The following is a 27,988-nucleotide window of genomic DNA, read 5'->3' on the forward strand; positions in this document are numbered from 1 at the left end:
AGATCCCTATATCGACATATAACATACTCTTTTTTGGGATTAATAAATTTTCCATAATTATTTTTATAATCATTATTATCACAAAAGCGATTAAAAGCCTGACTGTGTTATTTTACTAAAATACTATTTAGTATAGATATATTTACCTTAAGCTTCCCTTCCATTTTAAAACTAACTATTCTTTATAGTAATTAGACGATTAAGAGATTATATTATATTTTTAATGTGACTTGCTTTTTCAGCCAGAAAAGATAATATCATAATTGGATTGTATAATAAATTAAAAATTTTATAATATTATAAACAGGGTAAAATTCATAGATGGATTAATAGCCTACTCTTAAAGAGTGTAGACTGTCTAAAACTTACATTTTACTTATAGAATCTTAATAGTACTCGAAAACAATGGTAAAAATGGCAATTCAAAAACCTTTTTTTTTTTAATTTAATAACTTAGAAATTCTCTACTATAATAGATCAGCTTAAGTTTAAGAGCAAATAAACAGTAGACTTTAGAAATTTGAGTATCCGCCAACTACGATTGGATGCTTTCATTTTTCTGAATATGCAGCAACTTTTCTTTAGGGTATTTTACGAAATTTCCTCTCCAGCATGCAAGGCAAAGCGGTTCCCGTTAAGAGCCACTTGAAGAGGGGCTAACACACACTGGGGAACATAAGCCAGCACACACACATTAGATGCTGCAGAGCAGCAGAAGCTTCTGCCTTTTTACATGGGCTTCTGCTGCTGCAGCCTTGCACTTTTCCAAACCGACGCTTCAGAAACAATTTCATTATAGCGCCAGCAGCAACATTATCATCATGCAACTCCACTCCCAACACATCATCTGCATCCAGAAAACTCGAACCCCCCTCCTCCAATCCCCATCACGTGTGGCATAATCTTCATTATCATTAAAGCAGAGCACGGGAAAGCACTGCTAAACTGTTTAACGTTTTCCCCTTTTTAAATCATTTTTTTTTGCCGAAGCTTCCGCTTTTGCTTTTTATCCCTTTTCTGGGCTAAGTACTTGGCAGGATCTGAATATATGTGCATATATGTTTGCCATAATCCGCTTGGGTAGTTGCATTTTAATTGCATTCCACGCTTTGCTTTATTTCTCTGGCGCGGAATAAAAAACTTTACTCTACGCTTTTTTTTCCAGCTTGAGTTAAACACCTCAAGCTGTCACTGAAAAGTGGCATTTCACGCTGCGTGGAAAATTGAGCCGGAAAAGCTCTTAACTTTCAAGTGCAACTGAAGTATTTGCCGCCGCTTCGAAGAGATCCAATCGATTGAACCTCTTAGGGATCCATTTTCCCATCACTTGGCGGTCCAATTGCTTTGAACAATTTTCGGACGCCACTTTGGGGACTAGCATTTCCCATTTTCCACGAAGACTTTTCCATTCAGAATTTTCCCCCAGCCCCTTTGGAGCGCCGCTAAATTGCCCGCTGTCAGCGTCGAGCGGCATGTCAACAACAATAATAATTGTAATAACCAACCCGGCGACGAGTATGAGCCATATATACATGGCCGACTATTAAGGCCATGTTCTGCTGGCAACAGGCTGACAGGCCAAGTTAGCAGAGGGTCGCGGATCCCGAGGTGGGGCAGGTGGGGCAGGTGGGGCGGATGGGGCAGGTGAGGCAATCAAGGCACAAAACTTTGCTGCCAACGATTTACTTTGCGAATCGTCGTGTGGGGCGCCGTTGGCCGTGGACTCGTCTCGGTTTAAACTGGATATTGTCCGCCAAGAATAGAGCCCAAAAGTGGGAAGAGCATCTCGAGGGCGGGATGTGTGGGGGTGTTGTACGAACTGTGGGGTCATAAAAAGCCAGCTTGGTTGCCAGACTGACGGAATATTAAACAGGAAAACTCTGGGTTAAAGTTTATTTGGCAAACATTTTACATCTATAGTTGTTGGGAAAAATAATGCAAATTTGTATGATGCTGAAAAACTGATAAATAGGTTTATCCATGTCTAACTCATTGCTGAAACTATATTCAGCTGTTGAATATATAAATTCCTTTATCACATGTTATCATGATCATGCAAATCACCTCAAAAAGTTATTTTAGTCATTTAATATTAGGATACACCACATTAGCTAAGGGGGAAAAACCAACATCAATATAAGAATAATATATTTTATGGCGATAGTTGTGTTTTTACTACCTTTTTTGGATAAACAGAATTTGACAAGTTAAATATTAGATGAGGAATACTATTTATTTACCTATATTCCATCAAGATCCTAATCACATCCTCGTTCTTTCAGTATGTCTCATTCAATGAGAAGTTTCCTTTCGATAACGAATCACTGATCTTGAAATTTGCTTCCACTTAACCCACTTAGTGCGATCAATCCAGCCAGGCAATATGCGCAGCGAGAATGAAAAGATATAGTACCAGGCGCAATCGACCGAAAATTGCCCGACTTGATTAGCAATTCCAATTAGAAGTTTTCTCATTTCTGACAGGCTGAGCGACAGGCATGGCATTCGCCCCCCTTTACCCTCAGCCCCTGGCTATCCTGGCAGCCAATCATCATTATGATGTTCATCTGGCATGCACAATAAAAATAAACAGATCATAAATAATATATGAATTCAATTCATATCTAAAAGGATTTGCGGTTAAGACGCCGCCACGCACAAATATGGCGAGGAAAACGAGTTTTCATTGTAGAACAAGGAGAGTCTTAAGAGGGGCTTAGAGAATCCAGCCGAAGAGATCGCGTAGATGCAACCGAAAAAAAAAAAAAAAAAAAAACACTGAAGAAAAGAAAACAAGAAAAACACGTAGAGCGGCGAGGTGAACTCACTTTTTACCCCCTTGTAACGTCTGCCGGCAATTTCCCAATGCCGGTTGTGAAATTTCTGGCCGGGCTGCGAATGTTTCATGGCCAAGTTAACAGGCGCTCAGAGTCGAGAGCAGTCAGTCGGAGCGATCTAGCCGAGCTGAAAGAAGGAAAAAATGGTAGACCGGAATGAAAACCATCATTAAGCTGTGTTTGCGGCAACATGCAACATGCAACTAGCAACTAGCAACCAGCCAGCAGCCAGCAGCAACCACTGAAGTTCAAGTTCAAGCCAGGCAACAACGAGTTATTGTTTCTCGACAAGATTCTTTCAACTTATTACACAAGTCATCAGTCGTCGTCGTCATTTTCATTCCCATCCCGGTACCCGTCATCATCTGGGCTGTCATCTTTGACATTAGCCGGGATCTTGGCTATATCCCTCTTAGCTCTCAGCCCTCTTAGCTCTTAACTCTTTTCGCCCCGTCTTAACGGTCCAAATTGCAGAAGGCGTTGCCGCATCATTATCAACTGATTGTGTGCACTGAGCACCGGCTACCGTATCCTGTTCTGTCCCGGGACCCAATTCCATCTCACCGGAAAAAGACGAGGCATTCCAAAAAAAATGGTAAAAAAGAATGAAGAAAGGGGGGGGGGGAGTCTTAGTAACATATAAATACTTTGATACCAATTATTAAATTCATTTTTATGTGGTTTTCGTATAAAGCTCAAAAGTGGTTCAGCAAATACCCAGAACAATTTAAAAAGTCATCTGTGGAACCTTTTTCCCCCGGCCACCTATTGATACAGCTCTACTTAACTTTTGGTAGGCACTCCGGAAGGAGAACAAAGATTCCCGAAATGCAGCCAAACATATTTCATTTTCACAGTCAACGAGGTAAAAGTTTTTCAATCTCTCCGGAAAATGCATCACCTTTCCTCCACCCATCCCAGGTTACATCGTCTGTGGCAAACTGTGTCATCAGACTGGCATAACTTTTATTGAACTGTCACCTGGGGGGAGTTATAACTATCTTTCAGTCTCTCTCTCTCTCTATATATATATATAGGTACATAGTATAGTTCAGGGAGTGCGGAGGAGTCAAAGGTTGGGAAACCCAAAGGTGACAAGTGCCGAGTCAAATGCCGCAGACATTTGTATAAATTATTACAGTCGCCCCATGGCGACGTTCAAAGCATTTCTCGATATGAATTTATGATTGCATGTGGCATTTGCATGACGTGGCCACGCCCTCTTTCGCCTTTCACCCGCCCCACCTCCTTTCACTTGTTGAACAGCTGACTTTGTCTTATTCGGCGGGACTCAGTTTCCTTGGGCTCCCATGAGTCGGAATCGGAATTGAAGTCGGACTTTGAGCGGAGGATGGTTTTCTCCCGTGGCTTTTTGGTATTTGCACGACACAATCATTAAATAGCCATGGCCAAGTGCTGACAACCACAAGTACGGCAAAAACAAAAACAACAAATTACAAGCTCACATTGTCAGAGTTGCACTTTAGGCGACATAAATTTTATGTACGTCGCCATGACAGAGCAAACAAAAAAATACGGCAAAAAGGCGATCGCTTTGGGATGTGCATAGCTCTAATACCCTTTCAAAACTCATACCCTTAAAAAACTCTATGCCTTTTACAGGCATTACCAGTATTTCTGATTCCAGTTTTTCCAGAACATTTTTATGTTATTTATGTTTTATCACTTTCATTCTATCAAGATCATTTTTGATTTGATCCTAACTAACAGTATTATATAAATACATCACACATATATCCCTTTGCTTGTTAAAAAATATTTTTAGAATATTAATTAAAGTCTTTAAGGCTAAACTGTTCTCAAATAACCTTAGTTAGGGTATAAAAAGAAGACTGAATTCAGTCCAAAAGCAGCAGCAACAACAACATCGGCAGCCAGGAGGTGTCAATGTACAATTGCGGCAACAACAACAATGGCATTGGCAACAAGGAGCTGCCACAACAAAACAAAGAACCCATTGTTGTTGTTGTGCTTTTTGTTGCTGTTGGTGTTGCCGCTGATGTTGCTGTTGCACATGCCAAATGCGGACAGAGACACGACGCCAAGGAGCCCTCTGCCAGGGCACCAAGCTCCTCAGGCCTCTAAACACTCTGAAAAATATAAATAAATTCATCAAATTAAATTAAAATAAATTTTATGCAGTTAAAAATTTAAGTAACTACTTATGTACTTTCTTTTTTAAATACTTGCCTTAAAACATTTGGCAAAAAATATGAATTATATGATCTTAAGTCAACTAAAGTATCATCTTTTTGGAAGAGAGTCTTTAAAGAACTTTATAGATGTTGCATCGCCTCAAGTATCATCTCAAAGTTTCCTCTAGCCCCGCTTATATCTTTAAGTTTACCATCAAATTGTAAAATATCAATATTAGTTCCAGTGCAGCTGATAAGTCCTCCCTTCCTTTAAGCGGCTACAAAGCATTTCTCACTGTTCTATTGACACACGCAACGCTCGTCTTGGAATGTTGCCGCCGTTGTCGCCATCGCCGCGGCTTGTGTAATTACGCGAGTCGCATTAGCACAACAAATCGACCCCACAGAGCTGCATTTAATTAGTGGCTCAGCTACGTGGACAACGACGACGATGGCAAAATGGCAAACATGTCAGGCGAAATTGTTGGCATAATTCATAATTGAACTGCATTCGTGGCCGCCACACGCTCTCACATCCTTAGCCGCATCTTTGGTATCTTTGCCAATTTGGAAGGCCCAACTCCGCTGGCTTTGATGGCTACATAAATTTTGTGATAGGTTGTGGCGCCCAACGTGGGGCCGTGCTTAGTGTTTGTCGTGCCTGGTATGCCATGTACCGGAGCCCCTCTTTCCTGGGCTTCTTGCTCTTTAAACTGCCGATTTTATACACTATCATAAGGGGGCTTATGTATATGGCATCCAGAAGCGGAAGTTTTCGGTGGTTTATTTTATATGGTATAAGAAAGATGTTCATTAAGTGGAGAACTCTCCATTATTCAAATAAAATAGCTAATTCTAGTAAAATTTTTACAAGAGTATCTTAAACTTCGAAGCCCCTTGCCAGATTTTCCTACTTTTTGTGCCATTGCTAAGAGTCTTTTAAATATTGTAGCCTCCTGTGCACTGGGCGCACCTACAACATTTGAGGTTGTTTAAGCGGCAGTACCGTTATTTCTCGCTCTTTAGAGTTGTTAGCCGAGTATTCCATTACCACAATTCACATGTCGGCCCAAAAGACCACCCAGGTTATTGTTTCCGCGACTGTATCTGTATCTGCAAATGTATCTGCGACTGTGTTTTCGCCGGGGTTCAAAGACTGTTGACATTCGTGGGTTACTGTTATTGCGATTGTTGCGGCAACCACATCCGTTTTAGTTGCATGTACCCATTGCAGGCCATTGATTGACGTAAGCTCTTTAAAGACTTTGTCAAACGGGGTCCATAAAGAACCGACTCCGCTGTTCGGCTCTGGAGTGCAATTTGCCAAAGGGATTGGGCTCTATACCGAAAAATATGAACAACCCAAATGGGAAACCAAGGACGGAAAAACAGCCCAAGCGGCAGACATGAGACACCAACACTTCATATGACAATCAAACTTTGTCTGCAGGAAGCCAAGGGGGAACAAAAAAACTATTCCGAACGATTTAACAATGAATTCTGCAGCAAAATCTCCATGAAAATAGATACAAGCGGAGAGACAGACAGGCGGGAGGAAGAGGTAATGGTGGGAAGTGGCATATAACCATAATATCAATTTCAATAAACTAACAAGCGAAATGTTCGAGATGTGAGCGGAAGCGGACTAACACAGTCCGGAGTACATAGGAACTTATGGAGCGCACAGAGGATGTGGATATGAAGGTTGTCATATGGCGGCAGACACAGGGACAGGTGCCATAAAAGTAAATTTCAATTCCCAGAGAGCGAAAGAATAACAGAGTGAAGCGAAGTATATTGAAAAGATTGGGGATATGAAAACAACTTGGCAATAAGAGATGCCAAAACTGCAACCAAAAGGTGTCCAAATGTTTACCAGATGATTGCCAAGTAGATAAAGATCCCTCAGGAGACTGTTTTAAAAAAAACAAACTCATTTAAAAATGGTTTTAAATGGATTCCTTTAGGTACAACCCCTTATCTATTTGTAAATAAACTTCCAAGCAGTTTAACTTTAACTTTGGTAGCTTTTCACAATAAAGCAACTAGAATAAACTTTCCCTGCAGTTGTTTTTTTCAGAAATGCAGTTCCAGTTTTCTTGAACGGATAAAAAACCCCTTGCTTACCACTAACAAACAGCAATAAAATCCCAACTTTTTGGTGAAATTTATTGAGCAAAACTTTAACTTCCATCGAGACAAAGCCAGAAACACAGAACTAAGTCTGTGTTTTTGTCTTCTTCGCAACGGAGTAAGTAACTTCCCGGTTGAAAGTCGCACAAGAGTGTGCTATGCAAAATGTTGTCACTCTGCAGTTTGCAGATATTTGTAGCTTATTATCCTTGTAGCTACAACATGTGGATGCGTTTGCTGTATGACAAGTCAAATTAACATGTGCGACACAATCCTCACTCACTTTCTCCCCCCCACAGAAGGAATCCGAGTTGCAGTTCTTGTTGTCATTTGACACTTTGCAAAACTCTGCTCGAGGTGCCGGCAAATGTCAGCACATTTGCGACTCCTCATCCTTGGCCAAATTAATGCCCGGCCAGCATGGCGTATGCTTGTTAAATGCAGAGCAGCATCACAGAGCATCCAAGAACATCTCAACAACTGTCGACATTTTCGCCTCCAGCTGCATCTTTTCTTACACCACCGCCCAGTGATTTTGCACCCCTTTATTTTGCATCCCCTTCAGTGTTGCAAGCTCTTTTGTTGCACAATCGCCATTGTTCATTGTTTAAAAGTGGGTAAAGTGGTGCAGCACAGGCTGGAGAATAATAAAAACTGATGCAAGACGAGACCTTCGGGGCAAAGTTAAGGCCTCCTTTGGTCCATTCTTCTTCCTTTGCTCCGATTCAACCTTAACCCACATTCGGTTTCAATTATCAGGCACTCCAGTGGAAACCGGAAAAACCACTGCCGAAAAAGCTTTAAAAATTAATATGCTGAAAATCTTGAAACAATTTGCAAACTAATAGCAAAAGGCTTAAAATCGCATTAAAAGTTTGCCCCAAGAACTATCGGCACAGGCCACAGGCAGCCAAACAAGCATATATAGTTTTATATGCTGAGAGATTCAATAAGCAGCAAGTTGTGGGCACAAAGTTTGCAGTCAGAAAGGCTTAAAGCCTTTCGAAAGTGGCAGCAGCTTAAAGCCAAAACTTTTTTCTCGAGGCGAAAAATGTTGCACTGCAAGAATAAGTCAAGAAATCATCAACGATGCCATTAGCATAGAGTCCAGAAGTGACCGAAGTTCTTGCCCCTAAGAGGGGTTTCTTGCAAAAAGTTTGCTGGGTTTTTTCAAAGGGGTTGCCGCAACTTTTAACAAGCTCTTTACATTTTTGTAGCCTTACGCAGAAGAAAAGCAGTATATAAGATGACAAATAGATATATTTGTAAATCCAAGATCTGTGGGAACTTTACGTAATTTTTAGGTGGGCTAAAATTATTCTTTAAGTGATTTTTTTAAACATGGAATTCGATATCATATATTAATTTTTTTTGCAGATGCATTGAAAATTCCAGGAATTGGAAAACCTTATAGAAGACAAACCCATTATTAATGACCATGCAGGATATACGCCTACGCCTGGAACCACAGCACAGTACGGCCACGTTTATATCCTCCTCATCTGCCTCCTCGACCTCATCCCAAACAGCTGAGACCACGCTGATTGAGACAGCTGAGGATTCGCCAGCCAGGTGAGCAAAAAGAAGAGACTCCCCTAATCTCCATCTCCAAGTTTCCTTCTCCGTAATCCTTGGGCTCATTTGTTAACCGCAGTGAAGCAGCTGTTGGAGCAGTGACAACGACATCGCCGCAGCATTATTTCCATCATCATCATCCGCCGACGCATCCGCATCCGCAGCCCCAGCCCCGCCAGCAGCCGCATCCGCATAGCCACTCACATCCGCATCCGCACCTCCAGCGTCGGCCGGTGGAGCAGTTGCATCTGCTGCACAGCCACCACGATGTCCAGGAGCTGTCTGGGCAGGAGCATCCACATCCGCACTCCAGCTCCCACCCACATCCGCATCCGCACCATCTGCGCTCGCCCAGCTCCGAGGAGGATAATTCTCCGACTGAAATGAATAATTGCCGTCGTTTGGTGGATAAGCCGCCGCTGGTAAGTCCCGCGAGGGTTCACTGTAAAAAATCGGTAACCCTTTCTATAAAAATATATTAACAAGCTGTCAGATGGGTAGCAATTATTGGGCGGTTATAATATTTAGGTTTTAACGTCATGTATTTCGTTTTATTGAAAACTGAGGAGGTTCATTATGAAAAAATAAAATAAAAAGGGTAACTAAACGTGGAATTATGTAAAAGCATTTTCAAACAACCATCTTCTCACGAACTAGGGTTAATGGTTAACAATTGTTTCTTTAAAAATATAATTATTTATTTATTGTACTCTGTTGCCAAAAGTTTAAAACTTAAGGTACAGGGAGGAATCGGCCATAGTTGCTAAGACTTTCGGCCGGACTAAACTGTATTTACAGGTTTACTTAATAACTAGAATTTTACATATGGGTGGGAAGAGAAGGAGATTAACAATTTAAATGAGTTGAAGCAGGTTAGCTGATTTGAGAAAGTTAAGAATTTGCTGGATATTTTCATATGAAGGGTTAATTAAGAGATCAGATAGTTATACCCGTTACTCGTAGAGTAAAAGGGTATACTAGATTCGTCGGAAAGTATGTAACAGGCAGAAGGAAGCGTTTCCGACCCCATAAAGTATATATATTCTTGATCAGGATCACTAGCCGAGTCGATCTAGCCATGTCCGTCTGTCCGTCTGTCCGTCTGTCCGTCTGTCCGTCTGTCCGTCTGTCTGTCCGTCCGGATGAACGCTGAGATCTCGGAAACTAAAAGAGCTAGGCTATTGAGATTAGGCGTGCAGATTCCTGAGCTTCTTACGCAGCGCAAGTTTGTTTCAGCAGAGTGCCACGCCCACTCTAACGCCCACAAGCCGCCCAAAACTGTGGCTCCTACAGTTTTCATGCTAGAATAAAAATTTTAACTGAAATGTCTTGTTCTCATCAATACCTATCGATTGACCCAAAAAAAAATTTGCCACGCCCACAAACCGCCCACAAACTTCAAAAAATCGTAAATATGAACGCGGATATCTTGGAAAATATTAAAGATTGAGAAATGGGATTTCAGATTTAGATTCCTTAGGCTTAAGCGCAGCGCAATTTTGTTACGCGAATATGCCACGCCCACTAGAACGCCTACAAACCGCCCAAACCTGTGGCGCCCACAATTTTCACGCTAGATCAAAAATTTTAACTGAAATGTATTGGTCTTGTCAATACCTATCGATTAATCCAAAAAAAACTTTGCCACGCCCACTCTAACGCCCACAACGCTTAAATCTGTCTACCGCCGGTAGGTGGCGCATTTCAATCTCGCTTTGCTGCTTGCATATCTCCATTTTCCTTTGGTCCCTTTAGCTGAGTAACGGGTATCTGATAGTCGAGGTACTCGACTATAGCGTTCTTCCTTGTTTTATATTTGAGTTACTAGGTCTATGTGTTTGGAATGCGGTGCAGTCGTTGAGGATATGTGAGATCGATATGGCGTCTGTGGTGCAGAATCGGCATTGGCTGTTTATTGGCTGGGAGAATCGGTATTCGTGTGTCAGTTTTGTGTGTCCTAGCCGAAGCCTAATGATCTTGGTAATTTCTTTCCTTGGCAAGCTGCAAAGTTGTGTGATTTTGGCGTAGTTGTTGATGCTTATCATCTCTGGGTTAATGGCTTGGTATAAAAATATAATTAAATTGATTGTGATTTTATTAAAAACATATATTTATAAAATATTTAGAGGGACCCCCTTTGAAAATCGGTTACCAATGATAAGTTACTCAAATATTATTTTAAATTTCGCATAGGTATCAATATTTTTAATAAGGACTTTATTCGTAATCACAGAATAAGCTTTAGTTTGTAATTCTTTCTGTAATTCTTTCCATGGTAAGCTCCTTTTTCCCTCTCCCTCCCAATTCAGCTGGTTAATATTAACTATTAGCCAAGGTATTGCAGAAAAAAGCGGATGATGCTGAGGCAGTCGAGGGAGCAATCATTTTTTCCCTTTGCCAGCTTCCTTTGTAGCCTATTTCTCATTGCTTGCAAATTACTTTGCACAGAGCATAAATCTGCTTACGCTGATGATTTGCCAGGAAACAAGGGGGGATGCGAAAGGCATTACCTATTGGAGCATCGGGCTGGAATGCACTTAATGCCAAAGAAATGCCAACCAGCGGCAGAAAAGGAAAACTTCAAATCGGGACAATATCAACCAAATTCGAGAAATGAGGAAATTGCAAAAAATGAGTGGAAATCTTTTGGCTGGGGATTAAGTGTAATTCAGTAATGCACTTGATGTTGCCTAACGCAGGGCGGCTTTTGCCATTTTGTATTTTAAATTTTCTGCTTGGCTCAGCTTAAAGCACTTGGCCAAAATTACGCTGCTTGAATCGAACTCAGAAGCAATTGTATCTGTAGTACGTACTCCACTGGGAAAGTGTTTTCGCCACTAAACCTGCAGCCGAAAAAGAGTTCATTAAATTAATTTGCACAAATGCAAATTTTCGAGTTACGGCACTTTGGCACGCGCCACTAGCAAAGGTGTAGTGCACACAACTAAAATGGAACAAAAATGGAAGGACACCGAGAAAAATATTATAGAATATTTAAAAAAATATAAAAACAATCACAAATATTTTATGTCCTTATAAAAGGGATTATATCAGACACTTTTATCAAAAGATAGAGCTCTAAAAATGAAAATTCGCTTAAATAAAAGGTCTAAATATGGAAATATACTTATACTTTTTGTTTCAGAAACCCCATGTATACCTAAATAAGGAGAAATATTAGCTTCTTTTTAATCAAAGACAATTCCTCATCTAACAATATTCAAAATTCTTACTAATATACCATTAGGTAGTGCTAATAAACAATATATAAGCATTTATCGTGTATAAATAGGTACCAACTTCTGAACTTTGGCATTTAAATTAACTAGAGCTTAATTGCAGTCCATAATCCTTAAGTGAAACACAGTCAGCTTCACAAACTAATTACATTCCTCTGTTGGCAGCAACTCAAACCAAATCCCCATTACCATTTATAACTTCTTCCTACTTAAACAATTTTATGGCAGCGCGTTAAATGCTTGCCATTTTCCTGTAGTGCAGTTTGAAGTTGGAAAATGGAAAATGGAAAATTGGAGTCCTGGCGGATGGCAGGCAAATGCCGTTAACTTACTGACTTTATGACACATAAATCGCAGCAACAGCGCCAAATGCATCCGACAGCCAGTTGCCGTTGTCACGTGTTTTTAGGCCTAGGGAATGGAATCCTTGCCAAAAGGACAATGGGACAACTTTTCCTCGGCGCCGCACGAAAGTAGGCAACGTGAAAAGTTTTCCACAGATAACAAGGCAGGGAAAATGCGAGAAAATCAAATGGCAGAAGGAGAACTGATGCTGTGAATGCGGCTTAGACACGTCTATTGTGCCATTGTCTGGGAAAAATACCTTGGAAAATTCCCCTTCCACTCCTTTGCTGCATTCTTTATAGCCCGGATTTGTCTGGCAGTTGGAAGTTCTGGTCCTTTGGGCTGCATTGCATAATGCGTGGGGGGTTTGTGGGTCTGGGCTCCCTTCCGATGCCATTAGCATAATGGGGGCATTAGGTTGGCACGATGCTCTGATTGCATACTTAACGACAGCCAAGTGCCGCCAATGTGCCAATTTAATTAGCTGCAATTGAAGAAAAACGCCAGCCTGAATCGACGCAGAAATCCTCAATGCCGGCCAAGTAAATCGCCTTTCATCTCCATAAAATCAACATAATTATCGCAAATTACGAGGAAATAACCAAGTCCAATTTACGTTTAGGCTGCTAATTACGCAACGCAATGGGAAACAATTTAAAGCTGCAAAAAGGAAGACCAAACCCAAAGGCAGTATCAGCCAACAGCAGAAACTTTCCATTCAGGCTCCAACTCATTTCAAAGTAATTTGCCGCAAAAGCCAGCGGCTGCCGGGTGGGCGTAGTGCGGCCCAAAGGGGGCGTGGCAAACACTGTTTAACATTTTATTGGTAACCAAAAATTTTACACATCAATCTCGGTTGTTTTTGAGGGGGCGAGGGGGTGGTTTAAAAGTGGTAAAACACCAACTGGGAGGTATGTACGTTGTTGTGGTTCTGACTGTGAGAGCTAAAGTGTGTTTGATGTTTGTTGGATTTTACGGGGGGGGCTGAGATGGAGATGTGCCATTGGGGGAGGGGCCACAAATCCCTGAACGAATGCACACCTGCCCCCGATACTGGTCGGACAACAGTAGTCCCGAATTCGCCATTATAGCAATGCAAAAACTTTGCCAAATTGGCAGACAACATGCAACATGCAAAATGTATAGTAGTTGGCTCACTGAAAGATAATTGATGGGTTAGTGCTCACAATTAGGCGTTACAACATTTTTATTAAATTGGAATACCTCGAAAATTCGATAAAGGAGATATTACTAAGTTTAAATTCTTGGATCAGATACAGTTTTAATTTTTTTTAGTTAGATAAACTAACTTAGTTTGTTAATTTTATGTTTTAAAATACCCATTAAGATAAAATTCATAAGCAATCGTTTTTCAATGAGTTTTATATAAAACTTCTCGAATAAATCTTATTATCTGGGTTTTATTTCCCGCTTGAAAAAGAAAAAAATAATATTTTGAATTTTTTTAAAGTGAAAACAATTTTTTTAAATAAAATAATACATATTTTTTAAATTCCACTTAAAAATTAAGATGTAACTCTTTATTCTAATATACTTCAAACATCCTAATATACAGCAACACAATTAAACATTCTTATAAGCTTAATAAATTACCAGTTTTAAACCAAATACTTAAATTTTAATATTATTTATCCGACTTAACCGCCTTACTATTTCTCTCTGTGCATTGCAATCCGTTCGCAGGTGAAGCGCCTGACCATGGGTATCGGCCTCTTGCGGGGCACCGAGGACAGTCGTCCCCTGGTGCACAGCACCTGCGGCTCCTCCCTGACCTCCGGGTCCGGGTGCGGGTCCACTCAGACCATCTCCGACGGCTATGTGAACGAGGCCATCTGTGAGCCGGACAAGTACGTGGCCAGCAAGTTCGGCGACTCCTGCCGCCAATCACTCTCCGCTCTGGAGAGTGCCACCCAGCGATTGCAGGTGGAGCTGCCCGCCAGCAACAAGAAGTATCTAAGGGAGACTTGCAGTGGTAGGTGCTTCATTTCTTAATCAATTAAAAACATTTTAAATTAAGTATGAAAGAGAAATTAGTAATTTTCTAAGAATGCTACTCAGTTTTGTATTCTAAACATCATAAATATAAATTTTATATTATTTTTTGCACAGCCAACTCCAGTCCGAAGTTGTTTTCTGCCCACGGTTCCCTGCGCCTGGATAATCTCAGCCTCTCGGAACAGCAGGAGCTGAAGGGGGCCGCCTGGTTCCAGGCCGGGATTCCCAGGGAAATCTCCCTGGAGGTCCTATCCCGACAGAGTCCAGGTGCCTTTCTGGTGCGCCAGAGCAGCACTAAGCCCGGCTGTTTCGCCCTGTCCCTTCGAGTGCCGCCCCCATCGCCAAGGGTTGCACATTATCTGATCCTCAGGACGCAAAGGGGGTACAAGATTAAGGTGAATAGTAATAATATATTAGATATATTACATAATAATAATTTTTGATACTACTCAATTTATTATTAAAACAAGTTTATGAGCCTAAAAACAAAGCTGTGATTCAAAAACACTTTAAGATTATAACTATAACCTCATATTGGTCAAACTTATTACCAGAAAATGTAGAAATTTGTAATATAAGTCTATATAATATCTAAAGAATATTATTTTATTTAAGTTTTAGCCCCTGATAAAATAGAAATCCATCTGATCAGTGATTATTCTATCTTTATTTCATTTTGTATTGTTATATATATAGTATATATAGTATATATAGGGTCTAAAAACAGAGCTATGATTAAAAAAACACTTTAAGATTACAACTATAACCTCATATTGCTCAAACTTATTACCAGAAAATGTAGAAATTTGTAATATAAGTCTATATAATATCTATATCAAATGGAAATCCCCCTGATCAGTGATTATTCTGTCCCTATTTAATTTTGTATTATTTTCCATTTCAGGGTTTCACGAAGGAGTTCAGCTCCCTGAAGGCGCTCATCACTCACCACTCGGTTATGCCGGAGCTTCTGCCCGTGCCGCTGACCCTGCCACGCCCCCCCAACACCCGATCGCAGCGGTCGCAGGCCGCCTACGGGGGCGGAAGCGGTAGCGGGAACGGAGGAGCGGACTTTGAGATGTACGGCTCGCTGAATGACTTTCGCAAAATGATGGCCGATTTGAATGTGTGACCGCTGGGCGCACTTAATTAATTAAGTAATTATGTCACGTTGATTGAATTAAGCTGCCCGGCTTGTCGCATTGTCCGGGTCGAGACAGGATAACAATCTGTTTAATTTGCGTAATTGGCTGTGCTGACGACGGTTGACGTGGCTACCGATAAATAGGTTCCATGTCCATGTGTATTCTGCCCGGCGATGGGCCATCTGTAGGACCTATCCGGCCGCCAGGTGCTACAAAAAAAGTGCACAAATTTTTATTAAAATTTATAATAAAATCAGCTACGTGGGCGGCTACGTCGGTGGCTGTGGTTGCAATGGGCCGTGTGCATACACAAATATACGGAATACGCTCAAATCATTTTTGCGAAACTGATTAAAAAAGTGGAAAAAAAAACATGCAATATGTATACGCAAACAGACATCAAGTGATTATTATTTTTCGCGTTTTTAACATTTTTTTTTGTTTTGTATGGTTTTTGCTGAGTGGCAGGTGCATCAGACAGACATCTGAATGGGGCAGTCGGATTAAATGTTAATTTTTGGGCGGGGAAATCAAGGTGGGGCTGCCGGGATTTGGAGTGCTGCTGCGGGATGGGTACAATGTATTCTTTTTGCGGTCCATTTGATGTACCATTAATGCAGACAACTAGCTAGATAGTGTAGATGAACTAAATAAATAATCAATTATACTGTAACTCTATGTATTTTGTGTAATAAAATAAATGGAAAACACTTGCAAAATTTCTTGGTTTTTGTCTTACATATATATATTGTAACCCTCGCAATGAGCCCCGCAATGGGCCTTTCAACGAGCATCGACTCGAATCATAGAGTCGAATCAAAGAGTAGAATCATAGAATCGAATCATAGTATCGAATCATAGAGTCGAATCATAGTCATCGAACTTCTGGATTCCATAACTTAAGTTATACATATGATCCAGATTTTGACGTGGGATACCTCTATGAATTTATGGTTGAATTTCCGAACTTATTACATTAAAATATTTCCTTAAAAAGACCTATTTTCATGTCAAATTTTTCCGAAATTCCCATAGTTTACAGATTGGGGACCCAAAACTGCACTTATAGATTCCATAACTTGAGTTATTGGAACCCGATTTTGATGTGGGATACCTCTATGAATTTGTGGTTGAATTTCAAAACTTTTTACATTCAAATATTTCATTTAAAAGAAGGTCACATTTTTCACCCATTTTCATGTCAGATTTTTCCGAAATTCCCATGGTTCTCAGATTGGGGACCCAAAACTGCACTTCAAGATTCCATAACTTGAGTTATTGGATTCCGATTTTGACGTGGGATACCTCTTTGAATTTGTCGTTAAATTCCCTAACTTTCTGCATTCAAATATTTCTGCTAGAAGAGGGTCACATTTTTAACCCATTTTCATGTCCGATTTTTCCGTAATTCCCATGATTTTCATATTGGGAACCCAAAACTGCACTTCTAGATTCCATAACTTGAGTTATTGGCTACCGATTTTGATGTGGAATACCTCTATGAATTTGTGGTTGAATTCCCTAACGTTCGACACTCAAATATTTCTTTTAAAAGAGGGTCACATTTTTTACCCATTTTCATGTACGATTTTTCCGTAATTTCCATGGATTTCAGATTGGGATCCCAAAAATGCACTTCTAGATTCCATAACTTGAGTTATTGGTTACCGATTTTGATGTGGGATACCTCTATGAATTTGTGGTTAGATTCCCTAATATTCTACATTCAAATATTTATTTTTAAAATGGGTTGAAATCATTTTAAACGCCACATGGCAAATGCTTTTTGAGTGACACAGTAGTCCAATAAAGTTTCAAGCCCTTTTTTATGGGCTGGAATAAAGGCAAGCCCACTGTTACACAATGTTCTTAAAAAATTTGTTTTGAATAATATTTTTCCTTTGGGCGGATTTATCGTCCATTGTGCCAAATATGCCGTGTGATTGGAGATACACAACAACGTGGGGCGAGCACATTTTTTGATTTAATTTATAAATTATTTCCATTGATATCGGAATTCAATCGGATTCATAAAGCGAGACAAATAAAGAAATAGAAACCTAACCCAATTTTAAAATTTGCGTGGTTGCTGTCTCGACTAGTTTTAGTGGTGTGGATAAAACAGAGATGGTCGCCAATCGCATATCGATATTGAGCCGTCGATGTTTCTCCATCCCTGGTCGAGTTGTATTTTGTATATTTTATTTTTAGACTCCCTCTTTTACTGACAATTACGTTGGTGCTATTTCCCTCTTTTACTGGCACTTACGTTGATGCTATCTCCCTCTTTTACTGATACTACGCGCTGATGGCTGGAAAAATATATTATAAATAAACTGCGATATATCGGTAAAAATATCACGATATCGATATATACTTTTATTCCAAAAATATCTGTGCATTTTGCACATCCCTAAGTTGCATATTGTTTATTAAATTTTGACAATTGTTTGTTTCATTTGGCGAAGCGAGATGATTGAGGCGCGCACGCTGCACGAAGAGTCGAAGTACCAGGAGTCCGGCCGGGAGATCTCGATGAAGGTGCTCCGCGGCGAGTACCGCCTGCTCCGGCGGAAACACGGCAGCACCGTGTGGCAGGTTTACCGGGAGGTAGTCCGCACCGATGGCGCCATCATCAATGGGTTCTATTTCTGTACCGGCTGCAAGCGCGTCATGCGATCCTTCAACACGTCGAATTTGCGCACCCACAAATGCCATGTGGAGTACCTGCGGCGACAGGATCCCAGCGCCGGTACATTCTCGGATGTGGAGCCCACCGTCGAACAGGTATGCCATGCGCCACTTCCCTGATAAGTACCAGCTAAATCCAATTGCCATGTGCATTTCCAGGAAGCTGATCTTCCGCCGGAGCGCCGCATAACCTGGAGCAATTTCAAGCCATCGGAGTGGTCCTTCCACGCTACCGAGCTGCTCCTTCAGCTCTGGGCAGCCAACTGCGTCGATCTGCGGGACTCCCGTCGCCGGGTCAAGGTTATCTGGAAAATGACCGGTGAAATGAAGTCCCTTCACTTCACTTTCACGGAAGTAAAGAACAAAATTGATGATATGGCCCAACGCTATAGGTATAAATACAAATTAAATGAATTGTGTGTTTCATATAATACTCAACTTAATAATGCATGATCTTCTTTCTCAGACGAGAAGCTCACTTGGAAAAAACAACCGGAGAGCCATCCCAGTGGGAATATTTCGAGACCCTAAACTTGATATTTAATGCCGAAAAGAACGTAGTGGGAGACAAGCCTAGAAAATCGGATAACTCTGGAAATGAATCCACCAAAATAAGCGAAAATAATTCGTTTTCCAGTCAACATGATGAAACCTTGAAGGACAAACATTACTCCAAGGAGCTAAAAGCCGGGACAATTAAGAGGGATAGCTTTGACCTAGGCGAGGACCAAGATGACTCCCAGGATGACGTGGACGAACTTCGAATTCTGAAGGACAACATTATTAGGGAAATAGAAGAAGAATCATCCACTGTACATTCTCAGGAGAACTATGAGGAGGAACTCGACCAACAGAACTCTACGATCGAAGAAATGAAGAGAACTAAACGCAAAAGAGCCGCCAGAATTATGGAAATAGAGGAGGAAAAACTGATCATAGAACGGAAAAAATGTAAACTGATGAAGTTTTTTGTGCGTGAGATGTCGTCGTTTCACAAAGACTTCATGGATTTACTTAGTTCTAAGTAAGCATCATAAATATGTTTCTAAAATTTGAGTGAGCCGCCACACAATAAGATTCTTGATATGTTTAAATATATTTAACTATTCATACCTCATTTGTTACTTACAAAACGCACGCAAATTAATTTCAAAATGTCCGACAAACTAAGAAAATCACCCCCAAAAGTAATCAATCGGCATGGCAAAGTATTGAATTTGGCAGTGGCTCAATTTAATAAGTTAAGATAATGTCGATATGCGAATAAAATACCTAAGATTTTAATTGAAATAAAATAAAAATAACATTTTTCCCTACATTTTTGATAAATAAATAAACTCAAATCGGTTAGAATTTTGTTACACTAAAATAAAAAGGTCGAAGCCAATAATTTTAGTTTTATTGTGGCATACGACAAAAAACATTTCTAGTTATGCCCTTTAATTTGGATTATTAAATTTGTAGACCCTTGCAGAGAGTATTATGATTTTAGTAAGTTTGCAACAAAGTAACATTATGTTAATACTTCAGAATTTAGATGTGAAAATCAAACGACTATATCAGATAATGGGAACTATCGGTATATACAAATATTTGCAATTATACGGCTTCTGTAAAATGCGTATAACTAAAATTGCATAATATGGTTAATGCAGCAAGGGAATTCAAACTTTGGTTGCCAAAGTAATCTTCATTTCTGGATTTGATTTAATTTATTGGTAAGATAAATAATGTTATAAATTCCAAATATATTTATAAATGAATTATACCTATAATTTATTAAATTAATTTTTTTATTTATTCTTGGGTGTCGATTTCGATTATATTTGTTATCGAAAATGGCCCGCCAGTGATGCCACCTGGCTTGCCACTCCGGCTGTTTGTGTTTTTGCTATGACCATTAGGATTCCCAGGCGAAATATGTTTATAATCAACGCCCCCGAGGAGGAGGAGAAGTGCACCGAGGCGCAGCTGGACATCCTGCTCAAGATCAACACCGGGGAGTACCGGCTGGTGAAGAAGAACAAGCGGAGCTCCGTGTGGAACGTCTACCGGGAGATAGCCCGTTCCGATGGGACCAAGCTGAAATGGCGCTACTTCTGCATCGGCTGCAAGCGTGTGATGCAGTCCACGGGCGGCACCACCTCCAACCTGCGCATCCACAAGTGCCATGTGCGGTATCTCAAGCAGAATGCCCATCTCACCGATGGGAGTCTCTCCTATAACCACGCCCCCGCGCCCACCGCCGTTCCACAGGCGCCGCGCAGCCAAAAGTCGACCACCAAGCGTCCTTCTTCCTATGCCACCCAGTGCGAGAGACTGTACGAGGTCACCATGGATCCGCTCAACCAGTACAGCGATGTGGAGGACGAAATGGAAGTTCACTTGGAGGAGGAGAGTGCCGTGGAGCAGACTGTAAGTGGGTTGTTGATTACTGAATAAAATCATAGTTTGAAATCACTTCACTTTTAGCCGGGTTCGGAGCATGATCTGGAATCCTCCAAGGACCGACCTCTGCTGAAGCTATTTTCCGAGGAGAACCTGTCCGTTGAGCCAGAGCCAGAGCCGGAGGAAGAGGTCGAAACGGCGGAGACGGAAGACCACAACATGCTGCCCATTGAGCTGGACCCATCGGATGTTCAGCACGCCTCCCCGGGCTCCAGGCATGTGGCAAGCGAGCCCAAGGCCACGGACAGCGGCTTCCTGTTCGACGCCAGCGCCCTGTCCGAAGCCGAATCCTATGCCAAAGCCTGGGCCCACGCCTTCCTGCGCCTGAGCGAGGAACAAAAGTTCTACGCCAAGCGCTCCATTGATGAGCTACTTGTTTTGGGTCGGCTGGAGCGATTGAACATTTCGACCGTCACATCCTTGACCACCAACCTGTAGCATCCAGCCGCGCCAATACCACTTAAATTAGCCTAAGATTATAGCTTATAACGCAGATTAAATAATTTGCTCAACTGATGTCCATTGTTTTTAAGTTATGGCTGAAAAGGTATGCTCTCAATTGATTTTAATATATTTTATACCAGAAAAAAGCAATATAGATTATAGATTTTAAAGACGGGTGTTTTGAATTCATTAGAAAATTTTCAAGTTTTTGATCCCAATACTTTTAATTTGTCTACACATACATAACATTTTTCAAATCTGATAAATATTTAAAATGCTATTTAGTAAAATTAGTAAATGGGGTATAATATCCTACAATTCCCACACAAAAATTACAAAAACCAAGCCAGTGTTTTTCAATTTTTTTATTTTTTCCAATACGTTTTTAAAGTTTTTTTTTACTTTTCTTTTGTTGCCATCTTGCATTTGTTGTATATTTTTGCTTTGCTTTTACAGTTTTTTTTTTAGTTTGTTTGCTGTGAATTACATATTTCTCTCTCACTTAAGTTTGTTTGCTCTGCTTTGCTTTTATATTTTTGATACATTAAGTGGGGCCTTGCTTCCGTCTGATTCTCGAATTTCTCGGTTTAGGATGATGTATAAATGGGACAAGATTGTGTGTGGGCTTGAGTGTTTAATGTTGTTCTTTAATACGAGAAACTTAGAGTTATGGGTTCGCTTAACGCACAACGTAACAACGTTCGAGAAGGGTTTCAAGAATAAATAAAATTTTGTTAATAATCATTAAGGTAAATGGTATATACCGGCGCTGTCTAAATTGCTGGGCGTATTTGAATTTATTTTTGTTTTTACTGTTGTTCAATTAATACAATTCGACTTTTTATGCAACTTTTGACGGCCAGGCATGATAGAAATTGGTTTTTTGAATTTGATATACATTTTCATGTTGCTGTTGTTAGATGTTGGATGTATTAGATTTACAATTCGTTCTGCTGCCCTCCGAAACAAAACAAAAAGCAAACAAACCGAAAAAACGCGGCGGCTCATTTGGCAAAGTGCTGCAATATTCGCTGGTGTTGTTGCATCATTTTGCAGTAATTGCTGCTGGATGTTGATGTGCTGCTGCTGCGACTGTTGTTATATGCTGCTGCTACTGCTACTGCTGATGTTTTACGACGGTTCGACGGTCCTTTCTATGCAGTGCTCTCTGTGGTTGTGTTTTGCAGCTCTTGAGCGCCGTTCTAGGGTTTTTGTGTGGGGATAGCGAGGGGTAGAAATCATAATGATAAGTAAACTTAAAATTTGAATTGTTCAAAATAAAATGCAGTTTTCGGTTTTACATTAAATGTGTGTCTGTGTGTTTGTTAGCCAATTAGTTACAGGTGACTAAAATAAAAGAATATTAGACCCAAAGCCTCTAGGTTAGTTATGTGTTAAGTTTTCTCCGCTTTTCGCTGTTTTTCTGCATTTCGTGTGGGTGCGAGTGGCTGTGGTTGTTGTTAGTGGTTAATTATGAACGCATCTGAAATGCATTTAGTTCGTTTTTAAGACCGCCACCATGTTATTATCGTAGACCTTGTTGCTATGGCTGCCGATGGTTGTTGCTGATGTTTACTAGTTAGATGTTGTGTTATCGTAGTTTTGCTTTGGCGAAGATGTTTCAGTTGTTTCTGTTGTGGTGATTAGTTCATTACCTGCTGTGGCTGCTGCTCCAAACCACCGCCAGGGCCATTTGGTTTCCTATTTTGGCGACGTGGACGTGGCTGTTGAGGGCGTGGCGGTCCCTGGCCTTGAACTGCAGGGGATATCATGGTATTAGCCGAAGAATATTATGGAATAGTTAACCAATTTCTACTCACTGTATTCTCCGCCATCGCGGCGTGGTGGCGGTGGTCCGTTGTTGTAGTTGCGTCGGAAGAAGCGCCTTTGGGGTCCGCCTGGTGGGCCGCCACCGCGACGCGGTCCCTGACCCTCGCCTCGCTGCAGTCCCTCGGGATTCTGGTCGTGAACGCCGGGCTCGGCGCTGCTGCCATCACCGCCGCCCAGACCGCGTCGCGGCTGGCGCGGATAGTAGTTGTTGTAACGCCGGGGGCCACCGGGAGCTCCGCCGGGTGGTCCTCGGGGGCCACCACGAGGTCCTCCGGGCGGTCCACCGGGTGGGCCTCGGCGGAAGTTCTGACGGGGCTGACGAGGGCCGGACTGAAGCTGCTGCTGCTGCTGGCCATCAACGGACGGCGGTGCCTGCTGCTGCTGCTGTTGTGCCGGCGACTCCAGCTCCTCACCTTCTTCGCCATCCTTGCGGCGGTTCTTCTTCATCCAGGGACGGAAGTTGCGGCGCTTGTCTGCCGCAAACTGGCTGCCCCGCACAGGCTCGCCGGACGGACCGGTCACGTTGGCCGCCTCATTTCCCTTCTCGCCAATGACCACGTCGAACTCAACGACCTCACCGTCGCCCACCGAGCGGACCGCCTTCTTGGGGTTGTTCCGGGCAATGGCGCTCTGGTGCACGAAGACGTCCTCTTTGGTGTCGTTGCGGTTGATGAAGCCGTAGCCGCTCTTCACGTTGAACCACTTGACGGTGCCGGTGACTTTGGTGGCTGCAATGGTGAGGGTAGAAATTGTGATTACTCTAGATGGTTGGGGGAATAGTTTGGGCGAAAAATATGGTTAGGCTGTTGTTCAAAACTAAGCCAATGAATTGAGTTAAAAGATTTTGTTGTTTTCTTTTAAAGTAATGAGAATACAATTTGTTCAAGGAATTTTCTAAGCAAAATACAATTTACATTAGTTGCAGTACCCTTAATATTGCGCAATAAACACATTTCAAATATACATACTGGGAGTAAATGGCAAAACAAAAAAGCTATTTTATGGTCCTTAAAGCGTAAGATATTCCGAGGTTTAAGCAAACAATAAATTGCTGATTAACAACGGTCAAAACGTGTAGTTTTAAAAGAATTCATTGGAAATGCCGTTGAAATAGATGGTTGCATATAATGTATGTACTTTTATATTGCATTTTTAATAAAGTAATGGCTTACAACATTAGAATTGTTTGAGTTATAGTACTGTTTTTAAAGACCAATAAATTGCTGAAACAGATGGTTGCATATAATGTATGTACTTTTATATTGCTTTTTAAATAAAGTAATGGCTTAAAAAATTAGAATTCTTTGAGTTATAGTAATGTTTTTAAAGACCAAACGGTTAATAATCAGAACTTTGGCATGGTTAGATTGATAGAAAAGATTACAAACTAAGGGATGATGAAGGGCCAATGCAATATAATCGAACTAACCTAAACGTATGTTCTAAACTCATTGAAGCGTGCAAAAATATGGTAATTTCGACCATAAAAGTTTTATGACCACAAATTTCGGTGTAAAAACCATCGTGACTGGGGTTACTACAGTTTCGAAAACACATCTACATAATAAACTGAAGTAGGGATAATATGGCATTATAACGGCGGTTATTCCAAGACAGATTGGCAACATTGGCTGCATTATTAGTCTCGTGTTTTGGAATCGCCTCAAAGCCAGGTGTGCGTATGTCTGTGCGTACAAATAGATGTACCAAAACAATGGACACACACACCCGCACCGGCTGTCTGCCGTCTCGCTCGCACTCGTGATGCGCGCGCATTAACAAATTGGGTTGCCCTGGCTGTGTCTGTATGTGTGTGCATGTCTATGGGGGGATTCTTTGTGTGGGGGTGAGGGGGCAAGCAGGGGGTGGATGGGTGGGTGGGCGGTTGTATAGACAGACGACCGGCAAAAGGCAGAATTTTCAATTTGGTTAGCCGGCGGCGCGAACATTCGTGCATATGTACATGCGTTGCCTTTGGCCGCACAAAATGGCCGACGCGCGTATATTTTAAGACCCAAACACACACGCACACACACGCGCACACACACATACGAACGCAGGGAGGCATGTTTCTTGGTTCTTTTTTTTTCTTCTCCTTTTTTTTTCGAATGCTATTTTGGTAGCAGCCGCCATGTGTTTCTCGCATATGAATGAAATGGGTTGGGATTTGGCTGTGAGTTCGCAGCGAATCGTATCGCATCCTTACCGATGACTTCCTTGGGCGGCGGAGCGGGCTTGCCCTGCAGCTGCTGCTCATCCTGCAGCTCCTGCTCGAGTTCCTGCTCCTGCAGATTCTGCTGCTCCGGCTGCTGCTGCTGCTGCTCCGGGATCAGTGGCTTGCTCTCCGCATCGGCCATCGTTCTGGCGCAGTTGTTATGTGTGCTACGGAAAAGCGGGAAAAACGAGGCTGTTGTTGTTGGTGGTGGTGATGGTGATGGTCGTCGCGAGTGCCGCACACTGGGTTATCCGTCTGCCCGTCTGCTGTTCGTCGGGTTCACTGGCACTCAACTCTCAGCTGCCACTAACCACTTTGGATGTTGTTTGTGAGTGTGATCTTAAAACACTCGCCACTCGCAGGGTTTTCTTTGCCTTAGCGATTCTATTTTGTTCGCAAGCTCCGGAAGTGAAACATGACAGCCGGAGGCAGGGTTGCTTGCAGGGGGTTGATCGATAGGTGCTATCGATTGGACTGCTGGCAGTGGTCTCTAGCGTGCTGTTAAGCGCAACAGAGCCGTTCTGTTAAACAGCCGTTGAATTTGAATTCAAATGTAATTTGAAACCATGTAAGAGCATTTTTCAGGTTCATTTGGTTTGCTACTTTATGAAGTTTTATTTTAACTCTGTTAATTTAATACTATTTCATTATTGTTTTTTAATAAAAGTATATTTTAGTTAGGAAGCATTTTATTACTAAATAAATAAATAAATGTACATATGTTATGCGTTGCAATCTCGGAAATTAAGAACAATTATGTTTCGGTGCTATTAAGCAAAAGTAAGTTTCTACATGTTGACAAACACCATTAAAAATCGTATTAATATTATTTTAAGCATTTGGTTTGTAAATAAACATGCATTACAAGGCATTACTGGTTTCATCCTGCATCCTTAGCCTCCTCCATAACCAATGAGCCTGCTCCAGGGCAAATCCCAAGCAGCTGATCCCAATGCCCACTGACCAGAGGTAGAAGGCGCCCTGGAGGATGTCCAGAGTGAGCACCACACGCTTCTTGTGACGCACTGCCGCCTCGCTGGAAGAGGGATCCGTGTCCGTTTGGTCACCCAGATCCTCGTAGAACTCCTCGGCATTCGGCGAGGTTCCATCCCGGGTAAACAGATCCATTTGTCGCCAGTGCTCGAAGAAGCCGTGCTCGTGGAACCCACTAAACAAGGATTCCAAGCGATGCAGAAAGGGGGATCCTCTGGGCAGAATGTAGGTGCACATCATGGAGCGCAGGTACTCCTTGACGATGTGGTAGGCGGGTCGCTCCGCCTGCGAGTTGTAGGTGAGGGCCAGAAAGTCCCGGGCGTGGAAATCCCGCATTATAAAGGCCGCCTTGCGATCCCTCCGGCTGACATGCAGTTGGTAGTAGGAGGTGGTCACGCCTAGGCTCAATGGTTGACTCCTGTTCTCCAGCAGACCATATTGGTGCTTCGTCAGGGCGGGACGCACTGCATCATACATGGTGTTCACCGCATAGATGTGTACATCCAAGTGGGCCAGACCCTCCACCTGGTCCACCTGTTGCTCGTAACTAGGACGCACGAATCTGGACTCCAGTTTGGCAAAGTAGATGGTGGTCAGGACGTAGCTGAAGAGGATCCAACCCATGAGAAAGGTGCGCATCGAACTGAAGGAGGAAAGCCTTGCGGCCGGCTCACCCACATGGGTTTTGCCAAACATCTCGAGGATATCGTACCAGGTGGCCTGGAACTGTGTTACCCCACGGCGGGGAATCCCCTTCTGGAGCCGCTGCATCACCCAGAAGATCAGCACCACCACCAAGAGGGTGAGCAGCAGCAGGTGCCACACGGATCGCCGGAAGACGCGCACGAAGATCAGGTATTCCGGTTGAACTTCGGAGGCGGGAACCACCAGGTAAAGTACTCGTCGAGTATGGGGATACAGCACCTCCACCTCGGGCCAAATACAGTCGAGCACAAAGCGGGAGTTGGGTGCAAAGTGGGTCTGACCACCGACTATGTCTTTGACCACCCCGGAAAAGTTTCCCCCAGGCAGGCAACGCCCATAGGATTCATCATCAGACGGTAGGACATAGGTAACCGAGGCGTTTAACATCTGGGCAGCCACTTGAGCTGCCACTCCGTCCACAGCCTTGTAGCCAGCAGTCTCGACAGGATTCTTGGGCACCGCCATCAGGGGGTCCGTGAACATGGAGAAACGCAGCGGGTAACCCCTTAAGTTCTTCATCTTCATTGGGTAATATATGTCCTCTCCCTTTAGCTGAACCACTTTTAGACCTCCCACTGCAAAGGGATCAAAGTCGAAGATTCCATTATCCTTATGGGTTATAGCCAATCCGTAGAGGAGTTTCTTGGACCAACTGCCTTGGAAAAGTCGTAGTAACTGATTACTCTCAGCACCAGGCCAAATAAACAGGTACTTATGTAGGTGCTTTCGTGGCTGGCGGGGATTTAACATCTCTAGGATGCGGCGAACCAGGGAATCCCCTGTTTCTCCCGCTGGAATGTGGAAGATGCTTAGGCTGTCCGTGTTTCGCAATGGTTCCACTTCATGTGCCTCGATGTTCCTGGTCACCATGGGTAATCTACTGCCCACGCATCGATATAGCTCCAGTTCCAAGGCAGAGTGCTCCTGATCAAAGGACGAAGGACAGCTGGTACAGCGATACAGATAGGTCACCTGGACATTCTGCTTCACGGCTATGCGACAAGCAATCTCGGCCAGGGACCAAAGACCGGGCGAAAAAACCAGTAGCAAAAATAGCACCAAAGACTCCATGTTCCAGAAGGCAACTAACCAGGAGAATCCCTTTTCGGTGAACCCGACCTGAGAATATTTTTTCCCTAGGGTGCCGTAATCCCCAATTAGCAATAACATTGCGTGAGAAGTTAATTAGCTGACTTTTCTTGGGGTGTGCAGTTGA

At 42.3% G+C, this 27,988-nt stretch overlaps 5 protein-coding genes across 6 annotated transcripts in view; 3 read left to right on the forward strand and 2 right to left on the reverse strand.

Annotated features, from left to right (window-relative positions):
• Positions 1–16,165, forward strand: part of LOC119554998 (tensin-3) — a 32,696-nt gene extending 16,531 nt beyond the window's left edge. For both annotated transcript variants that reach the window (XM_037866139.1, XM_037866137.1), the window contains exons 2-6: positions 8,504–8,698; positions 8,781–9,123; positions 13,990–14,278; positions 14,416–14,696; positions 15,206–16,165. In XM_037866139.1, the coding sequence (XP_037722067.1) occupies positions 8,559–8,698; positions 8,781–9,123; positions 13,990–14,278; positions 14,416–14,696; positions 15,206–15,433 (1,281 nt within the window). In that variant the 5' untranslated portion in view covers positions 8,504–8,558 and the 3' untranslated portion in view covers positions 15,434–16,165. The remainder of the gene's footprint in view (positions 1–8,503; positions 8,699–8,780; positions 9,124–13,989; positions 14,279–14,415; positions 14,697–15,205) is intronic.
• Positions 16,166–17,853: 1,688 nt separating this feature from the next.
• On the forward strand, positions 17,854–19,455 carry LOC119554681. The gene is made up of 3 exons (XM_037865682.1): positions 17,854–18,233; positions 18,297–18,529; positions 18,604–19,455. The coding sequence occupies exons 1-3, from the start codon at positions 17,919–17,921 to the stop codon at positions 19,163–19,165; spliced, it is 1,110 nt and encodes a 369-aa protein (XP_037721610.1). The 5' UTR covers positions 17,854–17,918; the 3' UTR covers positions 19,166–19,455.
• A 97-nt stretch (positions 19,456–19,552) lies between these two features.
• LOC119554682 lies at positions 19,553–21,099 on the forward strand. Its single transcript, XM_037865684.1, has 3 exons — positions 19,553–19,855; positions 19,988–20,552; positions 20,610–21,099. The coding sequence occupies exons 2-3, from the start codon at positions 20,031–20,033 to the stop codon at positions 21,021–21,023; spliced, it is 936 nt and encodes a 311-aa protein (XP_037721612.1). The 5' UTR covers positions 19,553–19,855; positions 19,988–20,030; the 3' UTR covers positions 21,024–21,099.
• Positions 21,100–21,466: 367 nt separating this feature from the next.
• Positions 21,467–25,489, reverse strand: LOC119554053 (Y-box-binding protein 1). The gene is made up of 4 exons (XM_037864793.1): positions 25,066–25,489; positions 22,850–23,587; positions 22,685–22,785; positions 21,467–22,231 (listed from the first exon to the last, which is right to left on the reverse strand). The coding sequence occupies exons 1-4, from the start codon at positions 25,214–25,216 to the stop codon at positions 22,184–22,186; spliced, it is 1,038 nt and encodes a 345-aa protein (XP_037720721.1). The 5' UTR covers positions 25,217–25,489; the 3' UTR covers positions 21,467–22,183.
• Positions 25,490–25,935: 446 nt separating this feature from the next.
• On the reverse strand, positions 25,936–27,942 carry LOC119552520. The gene has a single exon (XM_037862138.1). The coding sequence runs from the start codon at positions 27,940–27,942 to the stop codon at positions 25,936–25,938; it is 2,007 nt and encodes a 668-aa protein (XP_037718066.1).
• Positions 27,943–27,988: the final 46 nt, after the last annotated feature.

This window comes from Drosophila subpulchrella, chromosome 3L (genome assembly GCF_014743375.2).
Source record: "Drosophila subpulchrella strain 33 F10 #4 breed RU33 chromosome 3L, RU_Dsub_v1.1 Primary Assembly, whole genome shotgun sequence".
Classification (NCBI taxonomy): domain Eukaryota; kingdom Metazoa; phylum Arthropoda; class Insecta; order Diptera; family Drosophilidae; genus Drosophila; species Drosophila subpulchrella.

What these genes read in the sequence shown, in the direction of transcription:
- LOC119554682 (XM_037865684.1), top strand. Translation starts at nt 20,031, where the DNA reads ATGACCATTAGGATTCCCAGGCGAAATATGTTTATAATCAACGCCCCC. An exon ending in AGAGTGCCGTGGAGCAGACT is followed by an intron (nt 20,553 to 20,609) that starts GTAAGTGGGTTG and finishes CTTCACTTTTAG; the next exon opens with CCGGGTTCGGAGCATGATCT.
- LOC119554681 (XM_037865682.1), top strand. Translation starts at nt 17,919, where the DNA reads ATGATTGAGGCGCGCACGCTGCACGAAGAGTCGAAGTACCAGGAGTCC. An exon ending in TGGAGCCCACCGTCGAACAG is followed by an intron (nt 18,234 to 18,296) that starts GTATGCCATGCG and finishes GTGCATTTCCAG; the next exon opens with GAAGCTGATCTTCCGCCGGA. An exon ending in GATATGGCCCAACGCTATAG is followed by an intron (nt 18,530 to 18,603) that starts GTATAAATACAA and finishes CTTCTTTCTCAG; the next exon opens with ACGAGAAGCTCACTTGGAAA.
- LOC119552520 (XM_037862138.1), bottom strand. Translation starts at nt 27,942, where the DNA reads ATGTTATTGCTAATTGGGGATTACGGCACCCTAGGGAAAAAATATTCT.
- LOC119554053 (XM_037864793.1), bottom strand. Translation starts at nt 25,216, where the DNA reads ATGGCCGATGCGGAGAGCAAGCCACTGATCCCGGAGCAGCAGCAGCAG. An exon ending in GCCGCCCAAGGAAGTCATCG is followed by an intron (nt 23,588 to 25,065) that starts GTAAGGATGCGA and finishes TCACCATTGCAG; the next exon opens with CCACCAAAGTCACCGGCACC. An exon ending in CCGCGATGGCGGAGAATACA is followed by an intron (nt 22,786 to 22,849) that starts GTGAGTAGAAAT and finishes TATCCCCTGCAG; the next exon opens with TTCAAGGCCAGGGACCGCCA.